We start from the raw sequence: 25,406 nt of genomic DNA, 5'->3' as shown, positions 1-25,406 counted from the left end.
GCACTGTAATGGTAGGCACATAACATTATGCATTTATCAAAATCCACAGAACTGTACAACATAAAGAGTGAATCCTAATATAAACTATAGACTTTAGTTAATAATAATATATCACTATTGATTCATCAATTGTAATAAATGTATTACACAAATGAAAAGTGTTACTGAGTTGGCAAAAAAGTTCGTTTGGGTTTTTCCATAACACGGTGAGATCCTATAGAATATAAAGTCATTAAAACAAATTTAGAAAAATACCTGAAAGATCTACATCAAAAAGTTAACAGTCAGCATTTCTAAGTGATGATATTGCCGGTGTTTTTTTCCGTTTTCTGTATTTTCTGAGTTTTATCATAATATATCTCATGTTTATAGTAAAAAAAAGACAAAGATAAAAAGTTAATCCAACTCTCAGTGGGAAAGAAAGGCTATCTGGTCATTTCATGAAAAGATCATAATATTGTGAACATAAAACTGCTCTAAAAAATAGTCCTTTTAAAAAAAACAAAAGAGAAAAGATAATACTGTATATTTAATGTTATCTGCTTTTTTCCAACTCTCAGTAGCAGTTTCCCCTGTCATAATAAATAACTTTTAGATATCCAAAAAGACAGCTAATTATAGGTAAAGGTCATAAAAAGATAAATTCTTCTTTCTGAGTTGATAGCAAGGGGAGAAATATGTGCCTCTCTGGTGCACTGTGTTGCATTTAATATGGAACTGGTGTGAAATAAGCACCTTCTTTGAAGGTAGGAATAGGAAGTGTACCATTTTATTCTCTGTACTTCGAACTTTGACAAATGAAAAATGCGTATCCAACTACTATCTTTTGTTTGAGACATTAGGAAAAAGCCCCACTAAACCATGCTTGGGCTCCACATTTATAAAGATTAAATAAACACGAAGGCCCAGTCCAATTCTTATTCAATGTCTTAGTCTGCTCAGGCTTCCATAAGAAAATACCAAAGACTAGTTGGTTTAAACAACAGAAATTAATTTTCTCACAGATCTGGAGACTAGAAGTTTCAGATCAAGGTGCCAGCATGGTCAGTTTCTGGTGGGAACTCTCTTCCTATACTGTAGACATCTGCCTTCTCACTAGATGTCCTTAAATGGGAAAGAGAGAGAGAGACAGAGAGGGAGGGACAGAGAGAGACAGAGAGACAGAGACAGACAGAGAGAGAGAGATCCTTATGTTGTCTCTTTTTATAAGGGCACTAATCCCATCATGAGGGCCCTACCATCATGACCTTATCTAAGCTTATTTTCCAAAGGTTTCATCTCCAAATACCATCACATTGAGGTTAGGGCTTCAAAACATGAATTTGGAGGTAGCTACACAATTTAATCTATAGCATTCAGGAATACAAAACCATCAAGAGACTAAAGAACTGGTTTGTCATTTATTCTTTGTTTGTTTTAGTATTTCTCATATCTGCCCCATTATAGAGTATTCTCAGAAGGATCTACCTTGGCTAAGTGATGAGATCAATAAATACTTGTCTCCTTGAACAACGCCCATGATCCTTATGGGTCACTTGTTTATTGTTTTCCTCACAGGCATCCCTGAGAAAATGGGCCTGTATTTCCTGTGCGGTGTCTCCGGAGGTCTTATCTTTCTATTATGCATCTTTACTCCCAAAGTGACCTTTATCCAGGACTTGAAAGAAGTTTTCTGGTGTATAAATTCCAAGTTGGGCAAGAGAAAGCTACAGGACCAAGAGGAAGAAGAAGAAGATAACCACAACGATGACAGTTCTTCTGGCTCCTCTTTCCATCATTTTACTCACACCTATCCAGCCTCAAATAGCCTGTTTTGCCCTGAACTGACTGCAGTTTTAGAGCGTGCAGCTAAGGAAAGAAACCAAGAAAGAGATGAAATCTGGATAGCCAAAGAATCTAGTCCCTATGCCATTTACAAAGTCAAATCCGCCACAAAATAAAATGACCCAGAATATGCTATTTACCTGAGTACCAAGTGTAAAGACAGATGATCGTATGTTTTAAATACAGAAATGCCACAAAATACTGGGTAATAGGGATGGAAAAGTATTATTGTTAATATATCAATTTTCAAAGGTCTGATTGAGACCATGAGCTTTCAGGTTACAGTAAGGCCCCATAAGCTATATGACCATACTAAATTTTTTAGAAAGGTCTACAAAAAGGAAAATAGAAATGAGGTCATTAGTATGAAAGCTTGTTAATAAGCAGGGGAGTAAGCCCTGGAATTTTTGGTAGATAGGGAAAGAAATTACAACATATAAGCCTAGGATACTACCTATATCAATGAGTTCACCTGATGAAAAGATACTTTAAAGCATATATTTAGGATTTTATAAAGGCTCAGAGATGAGGTGGAACAAGCACTTGACAAGTAGTAACAGGACACATGAACTTCAAGAGGTCACTCAATTTCTCCATTTTATAATCTATAAAATATACTTAAGATTATGATTGTTTAGAAAATCAAATGGATTATTGTATGTAAAGGTGTTATATAAAATGTAATTTAGGGTGGCAGGAGTTACTATGTTCCAATTGTTGGCACTTTAGAATCTATCTATATTCAAAGGCAAACCAGCAAAAATACTAACCTTATGTGGTACAGTGGATTATTCATTTGTGGATTGTCAGGTGTTAAATACTGCCCATTAAATTGTCCTTTTTAAACAATTCATTCATTTAACATCTCCAAATGCTGGGTATTGGTGATATAAAAATGAGTAAGACAGCCCCTGCTCTCAAGGAGTTCACAAATTAGTCAGGGGAAACTGGCTCTTAAACAGAATACGGGGGAAGCATAAGGTGCTAATGTGCAAAGGGCTGAGGTCAGGGAGAAGGCAAAATAATAAAGAATATTAATAACTAAAACATACAGGGTAAAAAGAGGTGAGGCTACGATTGAATCTTGTAGGATGACTAAAAGTTTGCTAGGCACACTAGATGGTGGGAACATGGCATTCAAGGAAAAGGAAAAAGCATGTGAAAAGGCACAGAGGCAGGGGCAGGCATGGCACGTTGGGGGCACTGCAGATAATTATATATAAGATAATGTGTAGAATAGTGTGCAGTTTTTTTTTTTTTTTGCGGTACACGGGCCTCTCACTGTTGTGGCCTCTCCAGTTGCAGAGCACAGGCTCTGGACGCGCAGGCTCAGCGGCCATGGCTCACGGGCCTAGCCGCTCGGCGGCATGTGGGATCTTCCCGGACCGGGGCATGAACCTGCGTCCCCTGCATCGTCAGGTGGACTCTCAACCACTGTGCCACCAGGGAAGCCCCTAGTGTGCAGTTTTTAAGGGCCACTCTGGGTTCAGTATGGAGATTCAATTAGGAACAAGGACAAGAGTGAAGGCAGGAACATGTTAGAAAGAATATTTTTAAACCTTTTAGAAATGTTTAGCTAAAACATATATAAATACATTTTAATCTGTAAACTTGTATTGATATTGACAAATTACCCACAAAAGTTACTCCCATAAGATAGACACACACCAGTGTATGAATGCTCACTTCTCCACATCTTAACAATGCATACTAAAAAACTAAGGGAATCTACCCCAAATATGCTTCTCACCTTCCCTCCTATAAGCCTGAACTCTTTCTATATCTTTATTTATTGACTTTTTCACTCATGCCTGAAAGTGTGAAGCACAATTTCTTTTTAAGTCCAGCTCACAATAATTGCAAGAAGTGTGTGTTTATTTCTGCATGTTTTCTTTTTAAAAAATATTTCAGAAATACAAGAGTGTAGATGATAATATAACAAATAACAATCTACTTACCACCAAGTTTTAGCTCTAAAGCTTCACAACAATAGTTGAAGCCCCTGTGTATTCTTCCTTGATCTCATTGCCCTTTATTCCTCCAGTCCTTATTCCCCAGAGGTCATCATCACCAGAATTTGTAATTTATCATCCACACACAGATTTTTATTCTTTTGTTACATATTCATGGATTGCATAATAATATCAGAGTGCTGTTCTGCCTTTAAAAAACTTCATATAGGGCTTCCCTGGTGGCGCAGTGGTTGAGAGTCCGCCTGCTGATGCAGGGGACACCGGTTCGTGCCCCGGTCCGGGAAGATCCCACATGCCGCAGAGCGGCTGGGCCCGTGAGCCATGGCCGCTGAGCCTGCACGTCCGGATCCTGTGCTCCGCAACGGGAGAGGCCACAACAGTGAGAGGCCCGCGTACCGCAAAAACAAACAAACAAACAAAAGAAACCTTCATATAATTGGTAATATGTTGTACATATCTTTGTGCAGGTTGCAGTGTTCACTTAATCTTATGTTTGGGGAATATGTCCACTTGGGTAATAATGATGATGCAAATTGTTATCAGTTGTGGCAGGATTTACTACCTGTGCAGTGATTAGAAAGATAGTGAAGTCACTAGGCTCATTATGTGTCTAGAGATGTGCTGTCAAATAGGGTAGCTATTTGGCCACATGTGGCTTTTTACATTTAAATGCAAATTGAATGAAATTGAAAATCAGTTTTTCAGTTCCACTAGCCACATTTCAAGTGTTCAAAGCCACATGTGACTAAGGGCTACCATATAGGACAGCACAAATAAGAAACCTCTCCATCATCACAGAAAGTTTCTATTATATACCAAATGGTGGGATTTCTATTATATCCCAACGTAACTCATTTGTTTCACTCCTACAAAAGACAGATGGGTCATGGAAAATGACAGCAGATCATCACAGATTTAATTCGGTGGCAATATCAATTGCAGCTGAGATTTCAGATGTGTTGTGAGTTCTGGAGCAAATCGACAACCCACAAAGTTTCTTTTCTCCAGTTCCCCACGATAAGTAAAATCAGAATAAGTTTGCATTTATAAGGAGTATTAATTTTACTGTCCATCCCTCAGGGCAATGCCAGATCCCTTGTTTTTTGTTGTGAGTTGTGATATATATATATATATATATATATATATATATATATATATATATATATATATATATATAATGTCTGCCATAAGGAGGGAGATTAAACTCTGTGGAAATTCTATGGAAAGTCAGGATATTACTTCTTAAGTGAGAGCAAGTTGTTGCACCTCACACTACTTATGATTAAGAAAGAGGCACAATAATTGGTGTGTCTCTTTGGATTTTGAAGACTGTGTACATTGATTTGTATCCTGCTACTTTACCAAATTCATTGATTAGCTCTAGTAGTTTTCTGGTGGCATCTTTAGGATTCTCTATGTATAGTATCATGTCATCTGCAAACAGTGACACTTTTAGTTTTTCTTTTCCGATTTGGATTAATTTCTTTTTCCAGAATCCTCTAATCTCTCCCTCTTCTCTGACTAGCTCCTTTCCTTTCAGTAAGAAACATGCTCAGGTCCACTGTCCCTTTCTGAAAATCAATATCCTCAACTGCATGGGTCTCCTCCTCCTCATCTGCCTCACAATGTCAAACTGTGTGCTTCACTGTAGAGTAATCCAGTTGGGCCCTTTTTGGGGACACTTCAGTATCAATATCCTTAGATATTTTTCTCTTTCGTTGGTCAGATGGCCCACAGAATACTCCTCCAGCTGCCGGAATTTTAGGGTCAGAGTTGGAGAGGACTGGGGGTTTACAGCTTTCAGCGTGCATACCTCCACTTGAGCCCTCTGTTTTCAATATGAGACTCCAGCTGTTGTTCCAGCTGTTGGGAACTCCCAGTCCAGATTGTCTCTGCTTTACCCTCTGCAGAGAATATAACACTTCAGACTTCTGTCAGGGCAGGGAAGGGCCAGACACTCAGTGCAGGCAGGCATCAACTACAGAAAGGGATTTTGAAAAGAATCTACTTCTTACTTTTCAAAAACCCTCATTAGTTTGGTACCCACTCCCCCTTCACCTCCCCTTTCAGAGTTACCTGTTGCAACCTTTGAAGATTCTTGTGAGGAGCGAAGGGGGGTTAGTAAATCAGGTTGTTTTCTGGCTTTTCCCACTAAGGGCTTACAATTCCTAGTTTGTGGACTTCTTAGTTGTCTCTTTTCCTGCTCTTCTAATCTTTTCAAATATCGTTTTATAGTAGTTTCAGTGGGGTTTTGGAAGGTGGTGAAGTTAGATGTGGAAGTATCATTGCAGGCATGGATGTCTCCCTGCCTGCCTCATTCACCCTACACATCTTTGTTATCAAGCCACTCTCCCTAAAACACTCCAGACTCAGCTTTTCTCATCAGGCTCTCTGATCTCTTCTGTGACCTTTCTGCTCTTTCAGCTCTCAGCCCCCGGACCACCTACCCAAAACCAACTTCCTATCCATAAAGGCCATGCTTGAGGTTCATGTGCCTTGCCAGTAGTTCTGCAATTCACGACCTGTCTACTCTCTCTGACCCTTAGCATTCCACATACTTTTCCAGCTCTGACTCCCATAACTTTGCTCTTTCTCTCTAAGTAGAATGCTGATTTCTATCAAACACAGAGCTAACCCTGGTCTCTGCTAGTTGTTCAAATACTGATATTGGTGACAATGATAAACTACTAAGTACTGAGTGTTTATTATGTGCTGCTCACTATGGGAGACACTTTATATACATATGACCTCATTTCATTCTTTACCACAGGTTTATCAGATAGATGTCATTTTTTACCCCATTTTGCAGGTTAAGAAACAGAGGCTCAAGGAGAGAAAGTGGCTTCCCAAAATTCGCCAGGCTAGTAAGAGACAGAGGCTGAATTCAAGCCAAGGTTGGTTCAAGTCCATGCTCTTCCTACACTATGCTGCCTCAGTCAAGGTATCAGAGAGGGAGCTAGAAAGCAGAAGGTGAGAGGACACTGAGTACCTGAATTGGAGGGAGTTAACCACCATCAATGGGGCAAAGGGTAGACCATAGATAATGATGGGGCTAATACAGAAAAGCCTTCACTGACTTCAAAGATGTGCATAGCATTGACCCTTGTGATCTTCACTTGTGCACACGATAAATTACCATGCTTATCCACCCACATAGAAAAAGTTAGAACACCACTATTAATCAATATAATACACACACACATGGCTTAAGACAATGTATCACAATTGTAAGAGATGTTTGATTAGTTTTCTCGAGAAAGGAAGCTTGGATTCTGTTAATCAAGCTAAGACTTTATACTGTTTCATAGTCTGGCACAAAAACAGACATGATAGCGATGAGCCTGATCCATCAAGAAAGTGTGCAGTCATATTTTGCAAACTCAATTTAGGGAATCAGGGAAGAATAATATCAATATGGAAAAGATTTCCATTCAAGATATTACAGTAAGTTCATGCTGTGGCTAGCCTTGTGCTCCAAACACACAGCAATGATGGCAAAATATAAAAAGGTAAAATAAAAAAGGAATGGTCAACATACACACAAAAAGGATAATTGTCTCTGTGCTGAAGCAGCAGGCTTTTGCTGCACTGGAAGCAAACAGTGGTGTCTAAAAGAACTATGAGCAAGATGGAAGCTCACTGCTTAAAGCCAAGAAGCAGGATGAAATTACCCACCAACCCCTGAATGTAAATCGGGAAAAAAAGAGCTACTACCAAATCTCCCAGCATCTTTGGCTCTGGTGAGCTGCAATCTTGAAGAGGTGAGGACACAGACACAGGCTGACCTCACAACTAGGAGCTGAGCCGAGCCATCAGCTGGCTCTGTGAGTGGATCTTCAATATGCCCAAGAGCTTTCTGGGGCAGTGATGTGAATAGGTCCTGTAAGGTCCTTTTTTTTTTTTTTTTTGGCGGTATGTGGGCCTCTCACTGCTGTGGCCTCTCCCGTTGCGGAGCACAGGCTCCAGACGCGCAGGCTCAGTGGCCATGGCTCACGGGCCCAGCCGCTCCGCGGCATGTGGGATCTTCCCGGACCGGGGCACGAACCCGTGTCCCCTGCATCAGCAGGCGGACTTTCAACCACTGCGCCACCAGGGAAGCCCTGTAAGGTGCTTTTGATCTTAACAACTGACTGGTATTTTGCAAGATTGTGGTAAGAAGGAAATATGCTGAATAGGTTGATTGATTTCCTTCTAACATCAAGGTTCCACCTTTGAAAGAGATAAAATTAGAGAAAGTGAAGAAAAGTTTTTAGAAAGTTGTGGGGGGGTGTTTGTGGATGTTTGCAGAGTATTTGCAAAACAAATGTAGATATTCTCATGGTTCTTTTAAGATTTTCTGGGAAACACTGTGACAGTGGAGATGATTATTATCTATGATTGGTCAGCTAGACTGTGTAAGTATGGGAAAGGGGGTAGGAATTAACATTTATTGAGCAATATGGCAAATTACTTTAAAGCATTGTCTCTGTGGCCAGACTGTGAAGGTTCTAATCCAAACTCTGACACTTATTTAGCTATGTGATCTTGGGTAAGCCACTTAATCTCTCATTGTCTGTATTTGTTTATTTCTAAAATGGGGATAGGGTTGCTGTGGGTATTAAAAGCACTTAGAACTGTGTCTGGCACATAGCAAGCACTATGTAAGAGTTAGCTATTATTATTGGTCATTATTATGTGCCACAAACATCTTAGTTAATAATCAGAAATTTGTCACAAAACCCTGTAGGGTAGGTATTTTCCTTACTGTACCCATATAAGAAAACTTAAGCGATGAGAGGCCAAACAAAATTATAGAATGGCACAGCCTTTAGATGCTACTTAGTCCAAGGCCTTCATTTTAAACTGAAGAAGAGAAAACTGAAGAGCAAAATGCAGCTAGCAGCAAGAAGGAAGGACCAACAGTCATGATTTGTGTGGGACTTTCCCAGTCTTAAAACTATAAGTTCTGCAGCCCAGGAAACCCCTCTCAGTTTGCGCACACTTGAATGCTTGGTCTCTCTAGATGAAGGTGAACAAAATTCAGCACCAGTTAACTGCCAAACACAAAAAGACATACAGAGAATGTGATATTTTCTGGTGAGTTTGTTTGAAAAGAATTCATTAATTTATTTTCATTACAACAAATCCATATTATGAAATGATTATGTTAGGTGCTATAACACCATATTAGGTGCTGTGCTCTTGACTCTCTACTGATCCCATCCCACTATAGCAAAAGGTAAAAGTGACTCTACAGTGAGCTTGGTTGACACACACCCATGCTTACATTTTCAGGGACACCAGAAAGAGATGTGAAAAAGAAATCTCTCACATAGAAAGTTGTCAGTGATCATCATCAACACTCAAATAATTCCTTTTCCTCTTTCTTCCTCTGAGGAGAGTACACTGTAGAAAAGTAATGATTGAAAATTTAGGAACATGAGGGTGAAATAATTAATGAATCAAGGTCCCAGGGAAGAGAGAAGGTAAAGGGAGTCCTTCAGTAAGGGATAAGATTGATCTGTGTCCTTATCTCTCCAGGGCCATGAATATGTTCTTTCCTTGTCATAAAGCAATGTTGACCTCAGTTATAGTGTAATTTTCAAGGCTAATTTAGGTAAAACTTCTAAAAAGGTAAATATCCTGATGAAGACTAATGAATGGTAACATATTTTAAGCGTACATAATAGTACAGAGAAAAGACGGTATGTTAAAATGTTGTTACTTTTTGTTGTTTCTTTTCTATTCTAATTGCTAAAGGGTACACTCTTTAAGACGTGAACTTAATTATCAATCCTTTGCCTAAGAGGAAAACACACTTCATGGAAGACCCCTAAACATTCCTATATAGTACAATTAAAATGCAGAAATATTTGAGAACATATTTTGGAGCACTGGATGGGTCAATAAAATAATGTATAAACTATTAAATGTGAACTAGGAACTTCCTGAAAACATCAGATTACGCTCTATTCTCTGTCAGAATACTGACTTTTCTTTGATTTGTGACTCCTAGCCTCACTAATAATGCTTTTTTCCTCTTGTGCACATCCTAGCCTGGACTGTCTTTCATCATTTTATAGCAGTCAACGTGGTTATTGTACAGCTTCGCTTTCAACGAAAGCCAAGGGAAAATAAACCTCACACCTATCTCTCTGTCTCTCTCTATCTCTGTCTCCCTTTCCCTTTCTCTCTCTCCACATATAAAGGAAAGCCATTAAAAAAATAAAAGAAACAAGGTATTATACTTAACCCAGTCAAATCTTGGCAATTAACATGTATAATATTTTAAGATGGGGGAAAAAAAGGAAAAAAACGATTAACAGAAATGGAGGAAAACAGATTGTATCCTAAATTCCATCAAAAGCCAAAATGCAAGTTTGGATAGTAATCTCCAGTTCTTTGGAGGCACATTATCGATTGTGATGAATTCCCTGAACAATCTTAGAGACTAACCCTCTGTACCCTCTGTTGTGTTTTGTGTGTATGCACACACGCATGCGCATGTGTGTGTGAATTACTATATGGAACCTCAGAAACGTCTAGAATCTTTCTGCAATTATCCCTCACGGAATTACAAAACTGATGGGTTTGTTTCACAGGAGCTATTGTGACTTCTTAGTTTTACTCCTCAAGAGATGACTTAGATAGAGATAACTCTTCTCACAAGATAAAACACTCTGTATTCAGTTCCCACCTTATCACTGAGCTTGTAATATGAAGCAATTCCTACAATATCTGTAGTTCTAGGAGACCACAGAGAAAAATTTAGGGTACGAGTTAAACTCTTTAATCCATAGGCCTATGTAAAGGACTGTCCTAAGGTATCCTCTAGCACACTGGTTCTCAAAGTGTGGTCTAAAGACACCTTTAGAGCAGTCCATGAGATCCATTTAGTGGGTTTGTGTATTAAAAACAATTTTTAATAACAACATTAAGATGATATTGCCTTTTTCACTCGAATTATCTGATGAATGTACAGAAGCTACATGACATGTGATGATGTCATCTCTCTGACAGCTGATGGATGTGTGCTTTTTTGTCCTTAAATTTTAAACATTTCTAAGTTTTAATATCTAATACAATTAGTAGCAATAGACACAACCCACATCCAAGCACCCTTTGGGGTCCTCAATAACTTTTAAGAGTGATTAGGTGTCTTAAGACCAAAAATGTTGCAAATCTCTGCCCTATTAAGACTTTGTTATTCCTAGAATGCATTTCTTTTTAACAGATCCTGTTGAAACAAATTTTTACCTAGTGACTATTATTGTTTCTCTATCAATGTGGTGATTATATTTCTGAGGCAGATTGACCACAATTACATCAAAGGGTCCAAAAACCAAATGAGTCCATGTTATAACTTGGGGAAGAAAGCTACCATACTAGATGGCTGACATTGGCTATCTCAGAAGCCTCTCTCCAAGGTTTTCCCTATTAGAGAAAGGGGAGGCTTTTGTTTTGTGTGATGAGGTAAGGAGACAATTTGAAGTCGGTATTGACACAATATTATTCTGCTGATATGAATGCTGGTAGCCAGGTTGTCAGGTGTGTTCATAATACCAATGCTGTCAATTTTAAGCCTGAAGACCCAAGAGACGAGCAGTGTTTAATACATCATCCCTTGTTAAATAGCAGCCACAGAGTTGGCGGTAGCCAGTGAAGGATTCCCTGCCATGTAGGACGCGCCAGTTGTCTATAAATAGGACCTGTGAGTGGGAAAAAAAGAGAGAAAAAACACTCAGAACAAGGCCAGACCAAAGGAACCCTAAATCAGAAGAGATCATTTAAAATAAAAGCTTTAGGTTGTTCTCTGGTTACATTCAATGAGGTGTTTTTCTTTTGAGATTAAACAAACATTTGGAAACTAGGATGTACATAGCTCTGTAGTAGGCTAAATGGAAGTAACAAAGGTAACAGCAGGTTACAGGCCCTGAACTTTGAGGAGCTTTTATTTCTTGATTAATTATTCTCTTATCAAAGCAAACCAGATCATTGGTTTCTTTTGTTTCTTTCTCTTTAATTGTTATTATATATGTTCTCAAAGAGTTAAACTATTTCATTATGTCTTATGCTAAGCTAGAGATATTCTTTATCCAGAGGAAATATCAAGAGCAAAAAAAAAAAAAAAAGGAATCATAAAGCCAGAAGGACCCTTAGCCCATAGGGACATGAGGATGAAATAATTAATGAATCAAGGTCCCAGAGAAGAGAGAAGGTAAAGGGAGTCCTTCAACCCCCTCATCATACAAATAGAGTCACTGAGTCAGTGGGGAGAGCCTGCTTCTAGGTCATTTAGTGAGTGAGTGGTAGGACCAGGGCCAACACCGAGGACTCTTTTCTCTTTTTCCTTTGCAACATTTTGACTCACGTATTCAGTAAGTACTCATTCTTCACTGTTTCAGTATAACGAGCTTACTTGACATCTTTCGAGTTTGGCACCCACCCTGCCAGGCTTTAGTTTGACCCAAAACTCATTCTCAGGTTTCCTCAACTCTATTGTTAGAGTCCGGTGTGCTGTATACCAACGATGGACAACATCATAAGGTACGGTATTGATGACAGCCCGGTCATAGTTGTTGTACCTAAGGTGAAATTGTGAGAAAGAAAGATCTCCTCAAACACATGTTAAAGAAATCTGTTGCTTATTAAGCAATTTTACATAAGCTTTCCCTATATTTATTACTTGTCCCATGATGAGGTAACAATAATAATGTTCTCTCATGACTATAGGATTTTAGAGAAGAGCTCCACTGCCTGTTGACCATATTTTGTTTTCTTTTGGAAAATCTGAGGATAGGGGATAGAAGAAAGTTTTAGCTGGTTTCTACCATCTTAGAATATTATGTTTTATCTAAAGAACATTCCCTTGGCCAAATTTCATAGAAACACTGGGGAAAGATCTGAGCTTTCTCTTCACCAAGCTGAGGTTGGCAAGAGTTTGTACTAACAAAGCTTTCTTTTTAATAGGATGACTTACAACTTTTCAGGTGTTTTCCTTCGTGGGAGAAATCCTAGCTACAGCCTAGTAGAGAGTTTACCCAGGAATCTTCATTGATTCATTCATTCAACCCTAACATTTACATGAGCACTTGCTATGTGCTAGGTGGTGTGTCAGGCATTAAAGATATAATGGTGAACACAGCAGACATGATCCCAGACTTTGGGGATTTTACATTCTATTGAGAAAGATAGATGATGAACAAGTAACAAATACATAACTAGTTACAGATGTTATGTAGAAAAAAATAGTGTTAAATGATAAAAAAAATATTGGGAAGTCTATTTCAGAAGGATTGTTGAGAGAAGGACTTTTTTTTTTTTAAAGAAGTGACATTTGAGCTGGTACTTGTATGATAAGAAACCAGCAATGTGACAAGCTGAGAGAAGAGTGTTCCAGGCAGAGAACAGCAAGTACAAAGTCTTAGGGTGGAAAGTAGTTTTATGTTTGCAGACAAGTGAGAAGGCCATGTGGCTGTAGCTGAGTAACCAAGGGGAATAATGGTAAGAAGTGAAGTGGAGGAGGGTAGCCATGGGCCAGATCATGTATAGCTCTGTAGGCTATGGTAAGGACTTTGGATTTTATTCTAAGTACTGTGGGAAGCCACTGAAAAAGCTTTGCTAAGATATTGGATTTCTTTTTTACCTAAGGCAAATTAATTTTTTTTTTACTGAAGTACACTATATATACAGAAAAGTACACAGATCATAAGCTTGATGAATTTTCATGATGTGAACACATCCATCTCACTAGCACCCAGGTCAATACATAGATAATTACCTGAACCCCAGAACATTCCCTGTCCCCCTTTCCCATATTGTCTCTCCCCTCACCCAAGGATAACTACCATCATGACTTCTGTCAGCAAAGATTAGTTTTGCTTATTTATAAAACTTTATATAAATGGAATACTGCAGTATGTACTCTTTTGTGCCTGGCTTCTTTCATTTAACATTATATTTAGGAGATTTATCATCATTGTGCTATATGGCAATAGTTCATTCATCCTTCATGTTGAATAGAATTCTATTGTGGGACTATACCACCACAATTTATTCATCCATTCTGTTGATGGACATTTGAGTCAGTTCTGGTTTGTAACTATTACAAATAGTGCTGGAGGTTCTGGTCCATGATGGAAATATAGGAGGCTCCTGAACTCACCTCCTCCCATGGACACAGCAAATCTACAGTTACACAGGGAACAATTCTCTATGAAGAAATCTAGAAACTAACTGAGCGACTCCTACACATTGGGTGAATGAGAATGTATAAGAAGGGCTGAGACAATCTCGCCATGGCCCTACCCCTGATTCAGTGACATATAAACATATAATCATGTAGAAGCTCACAACTCCCAGCTTCTCCCTGAGGATTGAAGGGTTTGAACCCAACATCTAGTGTCCCAACTTTTAAGACTTCCACCTGAGGGATGGGTCCCCAAAACACATAGCTTTGAAAGAAAATGGGGCTTGCAATCATGAGACCCAACAGACTATACCAAACAAAGAAACACTTCTTAATAGGTCTGTGAGGACTTATTGTGGCTATCCCCCTCAGGCCTACCACAGAGACAGCAGACATAAACACTCATATCCCAAACTTTCCCTAAAAGAGGTCTATTTGCATACCTTAAAAGCTGCTGCCTGAGGGTCAGGCTTCTAATTTAGCACACAGCTATGGACAGACTGTGATCCTCCCTGGAGATGGGAAAGGCCAGTGGGCACCATCTTCACATTCTTCCTCTGGCCCACTCCAGGTCACCAGTGTCTCCCTGGAATGAGCTTGTATACATGTTTGGTAACCTGGTTTTTGTGACTGCTGCACAGGGGACACCCTCCTTGATCACATGGCTCTGGTAGCCAGTGGGGTTTGAGTTACAGAATCCACAGGACTGTAGCAAACAAAGAAACACTTCTTAACTGGCTATCTCTTCATGGCTTAGTGCAAAGAGGCCAAGCAGAAGCCCTCAGCTCCCAGTCCTTCCCTGAAAGGGGTCTACTTGTATACTTTAAAAACTGCTGTCTGAGGCTTCCAATCAGCCTGCATCTGTGCTGACTGAGATCCTTCCCTTTGGGACACTGACAGGTCTTGACATACCCTCGACTACTAGGAGCCACTAAAAACAAAGGTGGCACCTTAGACAATCACAAAGGTTTGAGAGACAGTCAAGAGGTAGAGCTGGGCTGAACAATAAGGTTCATCTCCTACATGAGACCACTCTGTCAAAACTGAGAGAAGTGTGAAAAACCACAGAGAATCAAGGAAAATGAAGAAACAGAGGAATATGTTATAAACAAAAGAACAGCTAAAACTCCAGAAACAGACCTTAATGAAACTGAGATTAAATGATTTATCTGATAAAGAGTTCAAAATAATGGTCAAAAGATTCACACCAGGTTAAGAGAACAATGCATGACAAAGTGAGAATTTAAACAAAAAGACAGAAAATATTAAAAAAAAATGTATCAAACAGAAAGCACAGAGTTTAACCATGGGCCATTTGGGTTCACAGTTAATAGCTGAGTGTTAAGGGACCTTTAACAGATTCTGATTTTAATAACAAAATTTGATATACTTACATATTTCATTTAGTGTAGGATGTCAATGTTTACAAAACAGACATACTGTATGTAGTATTACAAATATGCTGCCTATTAAACTGTGACTTTCTCAACAACAACAACAAAAAAGAAAGCACAGAGTTGAAAAATATAGTAACTGAACTGAAAAGGTCAACAGATGGATTCAATGGCAGAATAGATAAAGTGGAAGAAAGGAACAGTGAACTCCAAGACAGGAAATTGGAATTATCCAATCAGAGGAGAAAAAAAAAAGAATTAAAAAGGGTGAAGGTAGCTTTAGGGAATTATGGGACTCAATCAAGCAGACCAATATTTGCATTATAGGGGTCCCAGAATGAGAAAAGAGAAAGGGTCAGAAAGCTTATTAAAAAAAAAATAATAATGGCTGGAATCTTCCCTAATCTAGAGAAAGAAACAGACATCCAAATCTAGGAATCCCAGGGATTCCCAAGAAGGTAAATCCAGTGACCTGCACTGAGACACAATATAATTAAAATGCCAAAAGTTAAAGACAGAGAGAATCTTAAAAGAAGTAAGAGAAAAACAACTTGTTACATACAAGAGAACCCTCATAAAACTATCAGTAGATTTTTCAGCAGAAACTTTTCAGGCCAGAAGGGAGTGACATGACATATTCAAAGTGCTGAAAAAAAATCCTCCAATCAAGAATACTCTACCCAGCAAAACTGTCATCCAGAATTGAAGAAGAGATACAGAGTTTTCCAGACATACAAAAGCTAAAGCAGTTCATCACTACTAGACTGGTCTTACAAAAAATGTTAAAGGGACTTCTACAATATAAGCTGAAAAGAAAAGGTGCTAATTAGGAACAACAAAATGTATGAAAGTATAAATCTCACTGGTAAAGGTAAATACATAATTAAATTCAGAATACTCTAATGTTATAACGGTGGTGGGTAATCACTTATAAATTCAGTATGAAGGTTAAAAGACAAAAGTAGTAAAAATGACTATAACTACAATAATTTGTTAATGGTTACACAAGGTAAAAAGATGTAAACTGTGAGGTCAAAAACATAAAACACAGGGGAGAAAGTAAAAATACAGAGCTTTAGTGTGTTTGAACTTAAGTGTTAGCTTAAAATAGACTGTTATAAATATAAGATGTTTTAGATAAACCTCACGGTAACCACAAAGGAAAACCTATAATGAATACATGAGACAAGGGAAAAGAAATCTAAGCATAACACCTACAGAAAATCATCAAACCACAAAGGAAGAGACAAAGAGAAGAAGAAAGGAACAAAGGAATTACAAAATAGCCAGAAAACAAATAACAAAATGGCAATAATAAGACCGTATCTATGACTAATTATTTTATTTTTTAATATTTATATTTATTTATTTAATTTTTGGCTGTGCTGGATCTTAGTCGCAGCATGTGGGATCTTTGTTGTGGCACACGGGATCTTTTGCTGCAGTGTACAGGCTTCTCTCTAGTTGTGGCGTGCAGGTTTTCTCTCTCTAGTTGTGGTGCATGGGCTCCAGAGCACGTGGACTCTGTAGTTGTGGCATATGGGCATTTACTTGCCCCGTGGCATGTGGGATCTTAGTTCCCTGACCAGGGATTGAACTGGTGTCCCCTGCATTGGAAGGTGGATTCTTTACCAGTGGACCACCAGGGAAGTCCCTATCACTAATTATTTTACATGAAATGGACTAAACTTTTCAATCAAAAGACATAGAGTGGCTGGAATGGATTGAAAAATAAGACCCATCTATATGCTGCCTACAAGAGACTCACTTCAGCTTCAAGGACATACACAGACTGAAAGTAAAGGGATGGAAAAAGATGTTGCATGCAAATGGAAACCAAAAGAAAGCAAAGGTAGCTAAACTTATATCAGACAAAATAGACTTTAAGCCAAAGACTAATTAGAGACAAAGAAGATTATAATTTAATGATAATGAGGTCAATCCAAAAAGAGGATATAAGATTTGTAAATATTTATGCACTGAATTTAATAGCACCTAACACATAAAGCAAACATTAACAGACATAAAGGGAGAAATTGACAGTAACACAATAACAGTAGGGAAGTTTATCATCACCATACTTACTTCAATGGACAGATCATCCAGACAGAAAATCAATAAGGAAACAGTGGCCTTAAATGATACATTAGACCAAATGGACTTATATATATATATATATATATATATATATATATATATATATATATAAAACATTCCATCCAAAAGCAGCATAATACACATTTTTTCCAAGTGCATATGGAACATTCTCCAAGACAAATCACATGCTAGGCCACAAAACAGGTCTCAACAAATTTAAGAGGATAGAAATTATATCAAACTACTTTTCCCAATTACTTGTAATTGAATCTAGAAATCAATTACAAGGAGAAAACTAGAAAGTCCACAAATATGTGAAGATTAAACAACATGTTACTGAACAACCAATGGGTCAAAGAAGAAATCAAAAAAGAAATAAAAAATATCTTAAGACAAATGAAAATGGAAATATAACACACCAAAACTTATGGGATGCAGCAAAAGCAGCTCTAAGAGGGAAGTTCATGGCAATAAACACCTACACTAAGAAATAAGAAAGATCTCAAATAAACAAAGTAATGTTACATCTCATGGAATAAAGCCCAAAGTTAGGAGAAGGAAGAAAATAACAAAGATCAGAGCAGAAATAAATGAAACAGAGATGAATAAGACAACAGAAAAGGATCAATGAAACTAAAAGCTGTTTTTTTAAAGAAGACAAACAAAATAGACAAGACCTATAACTAGATTTACCAAGAAAAGAGAGGACTCAAATAAAATTATAAATGAAAGGGGAGATATTATAACTGAGCACAGAAATACAAATGACAATAAGAGACTACTATGAATAATTATACATCAACAACTTGGGCAACCTAGAAGGAATGGATAAAAATTCCTAGTAGCATACAACCAACCAAGACTGAATCATGAAGAAATAGAAAATGTGAACAGACCAATTACTAGTAAGGAGATTAAATCAGTAATCAAAAACCTCCCAACAAAGAAAAGTCTATGACCTGATGGCTTCACTGGTGAATTCCACCAAATATTTAAAGACAAATTAATACCATCCTTCTCAAAATCTTCCAAAAATTTGAAGAGGAGGAACACTTCCAAACTCATTTAATGAAGCCATCATTACGCTGATACCAAAACCGATAAGGACACTACAAGAAAAGAAAACTATAGGCCAAGATCATGGATGAATATAGAAGCAAATATCTTCAAAATATATTAGCAAAGCAAATTCAACAGTCCATTAAAAGGATCATACACCATGATCAAGTGGGATTCATTCCAGGCATGCAAGAATGGTTCAACATCTATAAATTAATATGATATACCATATTAACAAAATGAAGGCTAAAAATCATGATCATCTCAATAAATGCAGAAAAAGCATTTGACAAAATCCAACATCCATTCATGATAATAACTCTTAACAAAGTGAGTATAGAGGGAATATACCTAGACATAATAAAGGCCATATATGACAAACCTACAGCCAACATCATACTCAACTCTGAAAAGCTGAAAGCATTTCCTCTAAGATCGGGACCAAGACAAGGATGCCCACTCTCACCACTTTCATTTAACATAGTACTAGAAGTCCTAGGCACAGAAATCAGACAAGGAAAAGAAATAAAAGGAATGCAAATTGAAAAGGAAGAAGTAAAGCTGTCTATATTTGCAGACTATGTGATATTATATATAGAAACCCTAAAGACTACACCAAAAAACTGTTAGAATTAATAAACAAATTAAACTGCAAAATATAAAATCAACATGCAGAAATCAGTTTCATTTCTATGCCCTAACAACAAACTATCAGAAAGGGAAATTAAGATAACAATCCCATTTACAATTGTATCAAAAAGAATAAAATATCTAGGAATAAATCTAACCAAGGAGGTGAAAGATCTGTACACTGAAACCTATAAGACACTGATGAAAGAAATTGAAGATGACACAAATAAATGGAAAGATATTCCATGCTTATGGAATAATATTGTTAACATGTTCATAATACCCAAAGCAATCTACAGATCTAGTGTAATCCCTATCAGGATTCCAATGGCATTTTCCAGAAAAATAGAAAAAGCAATTTTAAAATTTGTGTGGAACTACAAAAGATCCAGAATAGCGAAAACATCTTGAGAAAGAGGAACAAAGCTGGAGGCAGCAAACTTTCTGATTTCAAACTATATTACAAAGCAATCATATCAAAACAGTATGGTTTTGATACTCACATAAAACCACACACATAGACCAATGGAACAGAATTCAGAGTCCAGAAATAAGCCCATGCATATATATGGTCAACTAATATTTGACAAGGGAAGCAAGAATCCTCAATGGGGAAAGAAGTTTCTTCAATAAATGGTGTTGAGAAAACTGGACAGCCACATGCAAAACAACTGAACTGGTCTCCTATCTTACACCATCCATAAATATCAATTCAGAATGGATTAAAGACTGTAAGACCTGACACCATAAAACTCCTATAAGAAAATATAGGGTGTATGCTCCTTCACATTGGTTTTGGTGATGATTTTTTGTTTTGACAAATAAAGCAAAGGTGACAAAATAAAAAATAAAGAAATGAGACTACTTCAAACCAAAAAGCTTCCCCACAGCAAAGGAAATCATCAACAAAATGAAAATGCCACTTACAGAATAGGAGAAAATATTTGCAAATCATATATCTGATAAGGGGTTAATATGCAAAATATATATAGAACTCATACAACTCAATGGCAAAAAAACCCCAAAAAACAAACCCTTAAAAAGTGGGAAGAGGACTTGAATTAAAAAGTGGGAAGAGGACTTGAATAGACATTTTTTCCAAAGACATATAAACGGACAACAGGTACATGAAAATGTGCTCAACATCAGTAATCATCAGAGAAATGCAAATCATAACCACAATGAGATATATCCTCACACCTATCAGAATGGCTATTATCAAAAAGACAAGAGATAACAATTGTTGGTGAGGATGTGGAAAAAAGGAAACCCTTGTACACTGTTGGTGGGAATGTAAACTGGTGTAGCTACTATCGAAAACAGTATGGAGGTCCCTCAAAAACTGAAGAATAGAACTACCATGTGATCCAGAAATTCCACTTTTGGTCATATATCTGAAGGAAGTGACATCACTATCTCAAAGAGATACCTGCACCCCCATGTTAAATGTAGCATTATTTCTGATAGCCAATCCATGGAAATAACCTATGTAACCATGACAGATGAATGGATAAAGATGTGGTAATACACACACACACACACACACACACACACACACACACACACACACACACTGGAATATTACTCAGCCATAAAAAGAATGAAATATTGCCATTTGTGACAACATGGATGGACCTTGAGGGTATTACGCTAAGTGAAATAAGTCAGACAGAGAAAGACAAATACTGTATGATTCCACTTATATGTGGAATAAAAAAACTGAACTCATAGAAACTGAGAACAGATTGGTGGTTGCCAGAGATGGGGTTGTGGGGTGGGTGAAATGAGTGAAGGTGCTCAAAAGGTACAAACTCCCAGTTAAAAGATAAGGCCTAATGTACACTATGGTGACTAATTAGTTAATAAGACTGCATTGTATATTTGAAAGTTGCTAATAGAGTAGATCTTAAAAGTTCTTATCACAAGAAATAAAAAATCTGTAACTAAGTGGTAATAGATGTTAACTATTGTGGTAATCATTTCACAACATGTATATATATCAATCAACACATTATGTTGTATACCTTAATCTAATACCAATGCTATATGTCAATTATAGTTCAATAAAACCGGAAAAAGAAAACAAATAGTGCTGATATGAACATTCTATTACTTGTCTTTTGGTGAATATATATATATATATATTCATCTATGTTTGATATAAATTTAAGAATGGAATTGCTGGGTTATAGGGTATGTATATGCTCAGCTTTAATAGATACTGCCAAAGCTATTCTTTTTTTTTTTTTGCGGTACGCGGGCCTCTCACTGTTGTGGCCTCTCCCGTTGCGGAGCACAGGCTCCGGACGCACAGGCTCAGCGGCTATGGCTCATGGGCCCAGCCGCTCTGTGGCATGTGGGATCTTCCCGGACCGGGGCATGAACCCGTGTCCCCTGCATCAGCAGGTGGACTCTCAACCACTGCGCCACCAGGGAAGCCCCAAAGCTATTCTTTTAAAAGAGAAAAAACATTTAATGGTACCTTTTTTGGACATCATACAGTATTCATTAGTGTTAGGTAGTACATGGCACAATCAGAGCCAATACCCTTAGTTTTCTCACATATAAAAATGAGCATAACAACATCTGCTTAGCTGACCTCATAGAGCTATTGTGAAAATCAAATGAAAGAATGCATGTAATAGTCCTTCATCCCAGGCTTCAAGGAGCCATGCGCACAGGGAAAAATGGGTGAGGAAGCATAGTTTTCACCAGGGTCTTGACACTCACCGTCACTTCCAGAAGCCCTCAGTGCTGTGTTAGGCACTTGGTCAAATATTATTTCATTTAATCCTTTCATCACCCCAGAAGGGAAGGTGGTATTAGCCTCCTTTCACATGTGCAGCAACTGAAACTTAGGTTAAACCTGCCACAGAGTTTATAAATAGCAGAGTGGTTTTGAAATCAGGTCTCCATAATACTTTAACTCATTGTTAGTACCAGAGAGCAGAACAATGATCTAATTCTTGTGTATGCTGATTCATAAGGTCAACTTTTTACACATCATGATTGTGATCTCTTGACTTCAAATAGAGATTTGAAGTTTATAAGTGTTTTCATATACACAATCTCATTGACCCTCTACCTGATAACCCTGTGAGGTAAGTAGCACAGCTATTAATTATTATCTTACTTTATAGATAAGGAACATAAAGATAAGATTTGTCCAAGGTCACATGAGATCTAGTATTCACTATTTATATTATATTAGATGATGTTGTTTTCTAAGGCTGATAGCAAGAAGCAGCAGGAAAAGTTTATTACAGATTAGTAAAATGGATTTGCAATTTTTTAATATTTAGAATAAGATGACTTCTGGACTTTTGCTCAAAGTGATGTCATTATATTATTGCATAATTTTTCTGTTTGTTTTTTTTCTGCTTTGATATGATGCAAGAAAGCCCTGGAAGTAGGGGAAAGAAAATAAAGCAGATAGTTATCTGACAAGAATATCTAGGGAGTCCTAATGAAACTATTCCTCTTATTGGTTGACAGAAAATTAAAGATTTTCCAAGTACAGAGAGCTCAGTGATTGAACGGAAGATGCATTTGATGGGCACTGTACTCTGACAGATCACTGTTACAATCCCAGTTCAGATGTGTGACCTTAGAGAAACTATTTGATCACTTTGAGCCTCAATTTCCCAATCAGAAAACTGAGAATAATAACTTCCTTATATGGTTATCAGGATTATATGAAGTATTATATATTATGAACTAACACCGTGCTTGACACATAGGTGGTCAATAATGTTAGCTAAAATAAACACTAGTTAACTATCTCAAGCCACAAAAATGAGCCCTAGAAACCATGAAAGTCTTCACAGTAAGTTATACTCAGACTTGGAAGACAGGGTTAGACTAAGCTTTGAATAATAACAGCTGAAGGATAGGTAAGTAGTTGTACCAAAATATTTGCATTTTAATACCTCTTGCTCTAAAATGTTTTAATAAGGTTTAAAATGTGAATAGGTATTGCACCTATTATAATGTCTCATTTACAGAAAAAGCTTACTTATATACAGAGCATGCCATATATATATAGCTGTGCCATGCACCCTGCAGGATCTTAGTTCCCCAACAAGGGACTGAACCCAGGCTGTGGCAGTGAAAGCGTGGAGTCTTAACCACTGAACTACCAGGGAATGCCTAAGCATGCTATGTTTTTATTTATTAAAAAATACTGAGCACTGTGTTCTGCTTCTGATAATGGCTAAGTAAACTCCTATTACATCAACCTGTTCCTCTCATAGGTGGCAATTTAAAACTCTGGACAAAATACAAAAACCAACTATCCAAAGGTACTGTAGAGGCAGATATTGGAGGGGAGGAAAGAAAGAAACTGTACTGGGTGAGTTTCCCATTTTCATGGCATGTAGCCTGAGGGTATGCTACAGCCTTTACCATACAGGGCAGTTAAAACCCCAAAAGAAATCGCTCAGTCTTTCTGTCCTGAAGAACCAAACGACAGAGCTTGGGGAATCAACTGCCACCAGAAGGTGAAGAGGAAATCCTGGAAAGGAGAGAATCAGAGAAGAGGAGCACAAAACTTTATAAGCTCTACCCAAATATGTGGATTACCCCTGAATTTCACATGTGCAAGAGAAACTCCCAGCATTACATCTAGAGCTAAAATAACTGAAGTTTGAACTATCAAAGAACGGAGTTTGAAATCTGAGCACAATTAAATTGATTGCCTACTAAAAAAAACCCCAAATCAACATTCTTTAGAGAAATATAATCTAGAGTTCTAATAACATAATATTCACATTCTTCAGAATTCAATTCAATATTATTCAATGTAACAAGGACCAGGAATGTGACCTATTATCAAAGGAAAAAGACAATCAAATAAGGTCAGCCCTTATATATCTCAGATGTTGGAATTATCAGACATTTTTTTTTTTTTGCGGTACACGGGCCTCTCACTGTTGTGGCCTCTCCCGTTGCGGAGCACAGGCTCCAGACGTGCAGGCTCAGTGGCCATGGCTCACGGGCCCAGCCGCTCTGCGACATGCGGGACCTTCCCGGACTGGGGCATGAACCCGTGTCCCTTGCATCGGCAGGCAGACTCCCAACCACTGCGCCACCAGGGAAGCCCCAGACAACATTTTTAAAGCACCTATTTTCACTACATGCATTGAGGTAAAGAAAAATATGCTTGTAATGAAGGGATAGAAACTCTCAGCCAAAAATAAAAGAAACTATAAAAAAGAACCACATGTAAATTTTAGAACTGAATAATACAACATCTGAATTAAAACATTTACTACATGGACTTAATAACAGAATGATGCTGACAGATAACAGTCTGTGAATTTGAAAACTGGCTAATTTCATTTGATCTATCTGAAGAAAAGATTTAAAAACTTTTTGAAAAGAAAATGAATAAAACATCAGGGACCTGTGGGACAATATCAAAAGGTCTGACATGTGTGTAACTGGAGTTCCAGAAAAGAAGAGAAAAGGGGGCAGAAAAATTTTTTGAAGAAATAATGACCAAAATTTGGTGAAATACATAAATTTACAGATTCAGGATGCTCAGAGAATTCCCATTTGGAAGAAAATAAAGAGAACCACACCTAGGAATATCACAGACAAATTGCTGCAAACCAAACATAAAATCTTGAAAGCTCCCAGAAAAAAATGTTTACATGGTGCATAAATTAAGGTATAATTCAAAACATGTATTAAAATAATCCATAAGAAGGTAGGTAAGGAGGAACAGAAAAAAAATGATCAGGCAAAAAGAAAACAAAAGATTAAAAATAATATATATAATATATTTGGTTGATTATCAATAAGGGTGCAAAGACCATTCAATAGGGGAAAGGATATAATCTCTTCAACAACAGTGTTGGGATAACTGAACACCCACAAGGAAAAGAACAATGTTGGACCCTTAATTCACACCATAAACAAAAATTAACTAAAAAATGGATCAGAGAGCTAAATGTAAGAGCTAAAACTATAAAACTCTTTGAATAGAACACAGGAGTAAATCTTCATGACGTTAGTTTAGGCAAAGCCTTCTTAGATACAAGACAGAAAAACACAAGCAATGAAAAAATAGGTAATTTGGATATCATCAAAATTTAAAGCTCTAGCACAACCAAAGAACACAGGAGAGTAAAAAGACAAGCCACATTCTGGGAGAAAAATAATTGTAAATGACATATCCAATAAGGAACTTGTAGCCAGAATATTTAAAGAACTCATAAAACTTACCAACAAGAATTCAAATGATTTACATTTCCCTGA

General features: G+C 37.4%; 1 protein-coding gene across 1 annotated transcript in view; it reads right to left on the bottom strand.

The window, feature by feature from the left end:
* Positions 1 to 8,878: 8,878 nt before the first annotated feature.
* The window catches only part of TMLHE (trimethyllysine hydroxylase, epsilon), a 67,942-nt gene continuing 51,414 nt past the window's right edge, over positions 8,879 to 25,406 (bottom strand). The window contains exons 7-8 of the mRNA XM_022566278.3: positions 12,223 to 12,361; positions 8,879 to 11,485 (exon numbers count right to left, since the gene is read on the bottom strand). Coding sequence (XP_022421986.1) covers positions 11,354 to 11,485; positions 12,223 to 12,361 — 271 coding nt within the window. The 3' untranslated portion in view covers positions 8,879 to 11,353. The remainder of the gene's footprint in view (positions 11,486 to 12,222; positions 12,362 to 25,406) is intronic.

Source organism: Delphinapterus leucas, chromosome X, assembly GCF_059928025.1.
Source record: "Delphinapterus leucas isolate spDelLeu-1000000601 "Yukka" chromosome X, BTC_Dleu_Yukka2, whole genome shotgun sequence".
Taxonomy (NCBI): domain Eukaryota; kingdom Metazoa; phylum Chordata; class Mammalia; order Artiodactyla; family Monodontidae; genus Delphinapterus; species Delphinapterus leucas.
Note: the sequence above shows the minus strand (reverse complement) of the source record. Positions and strands in the feature narration are given on the sequence as shown.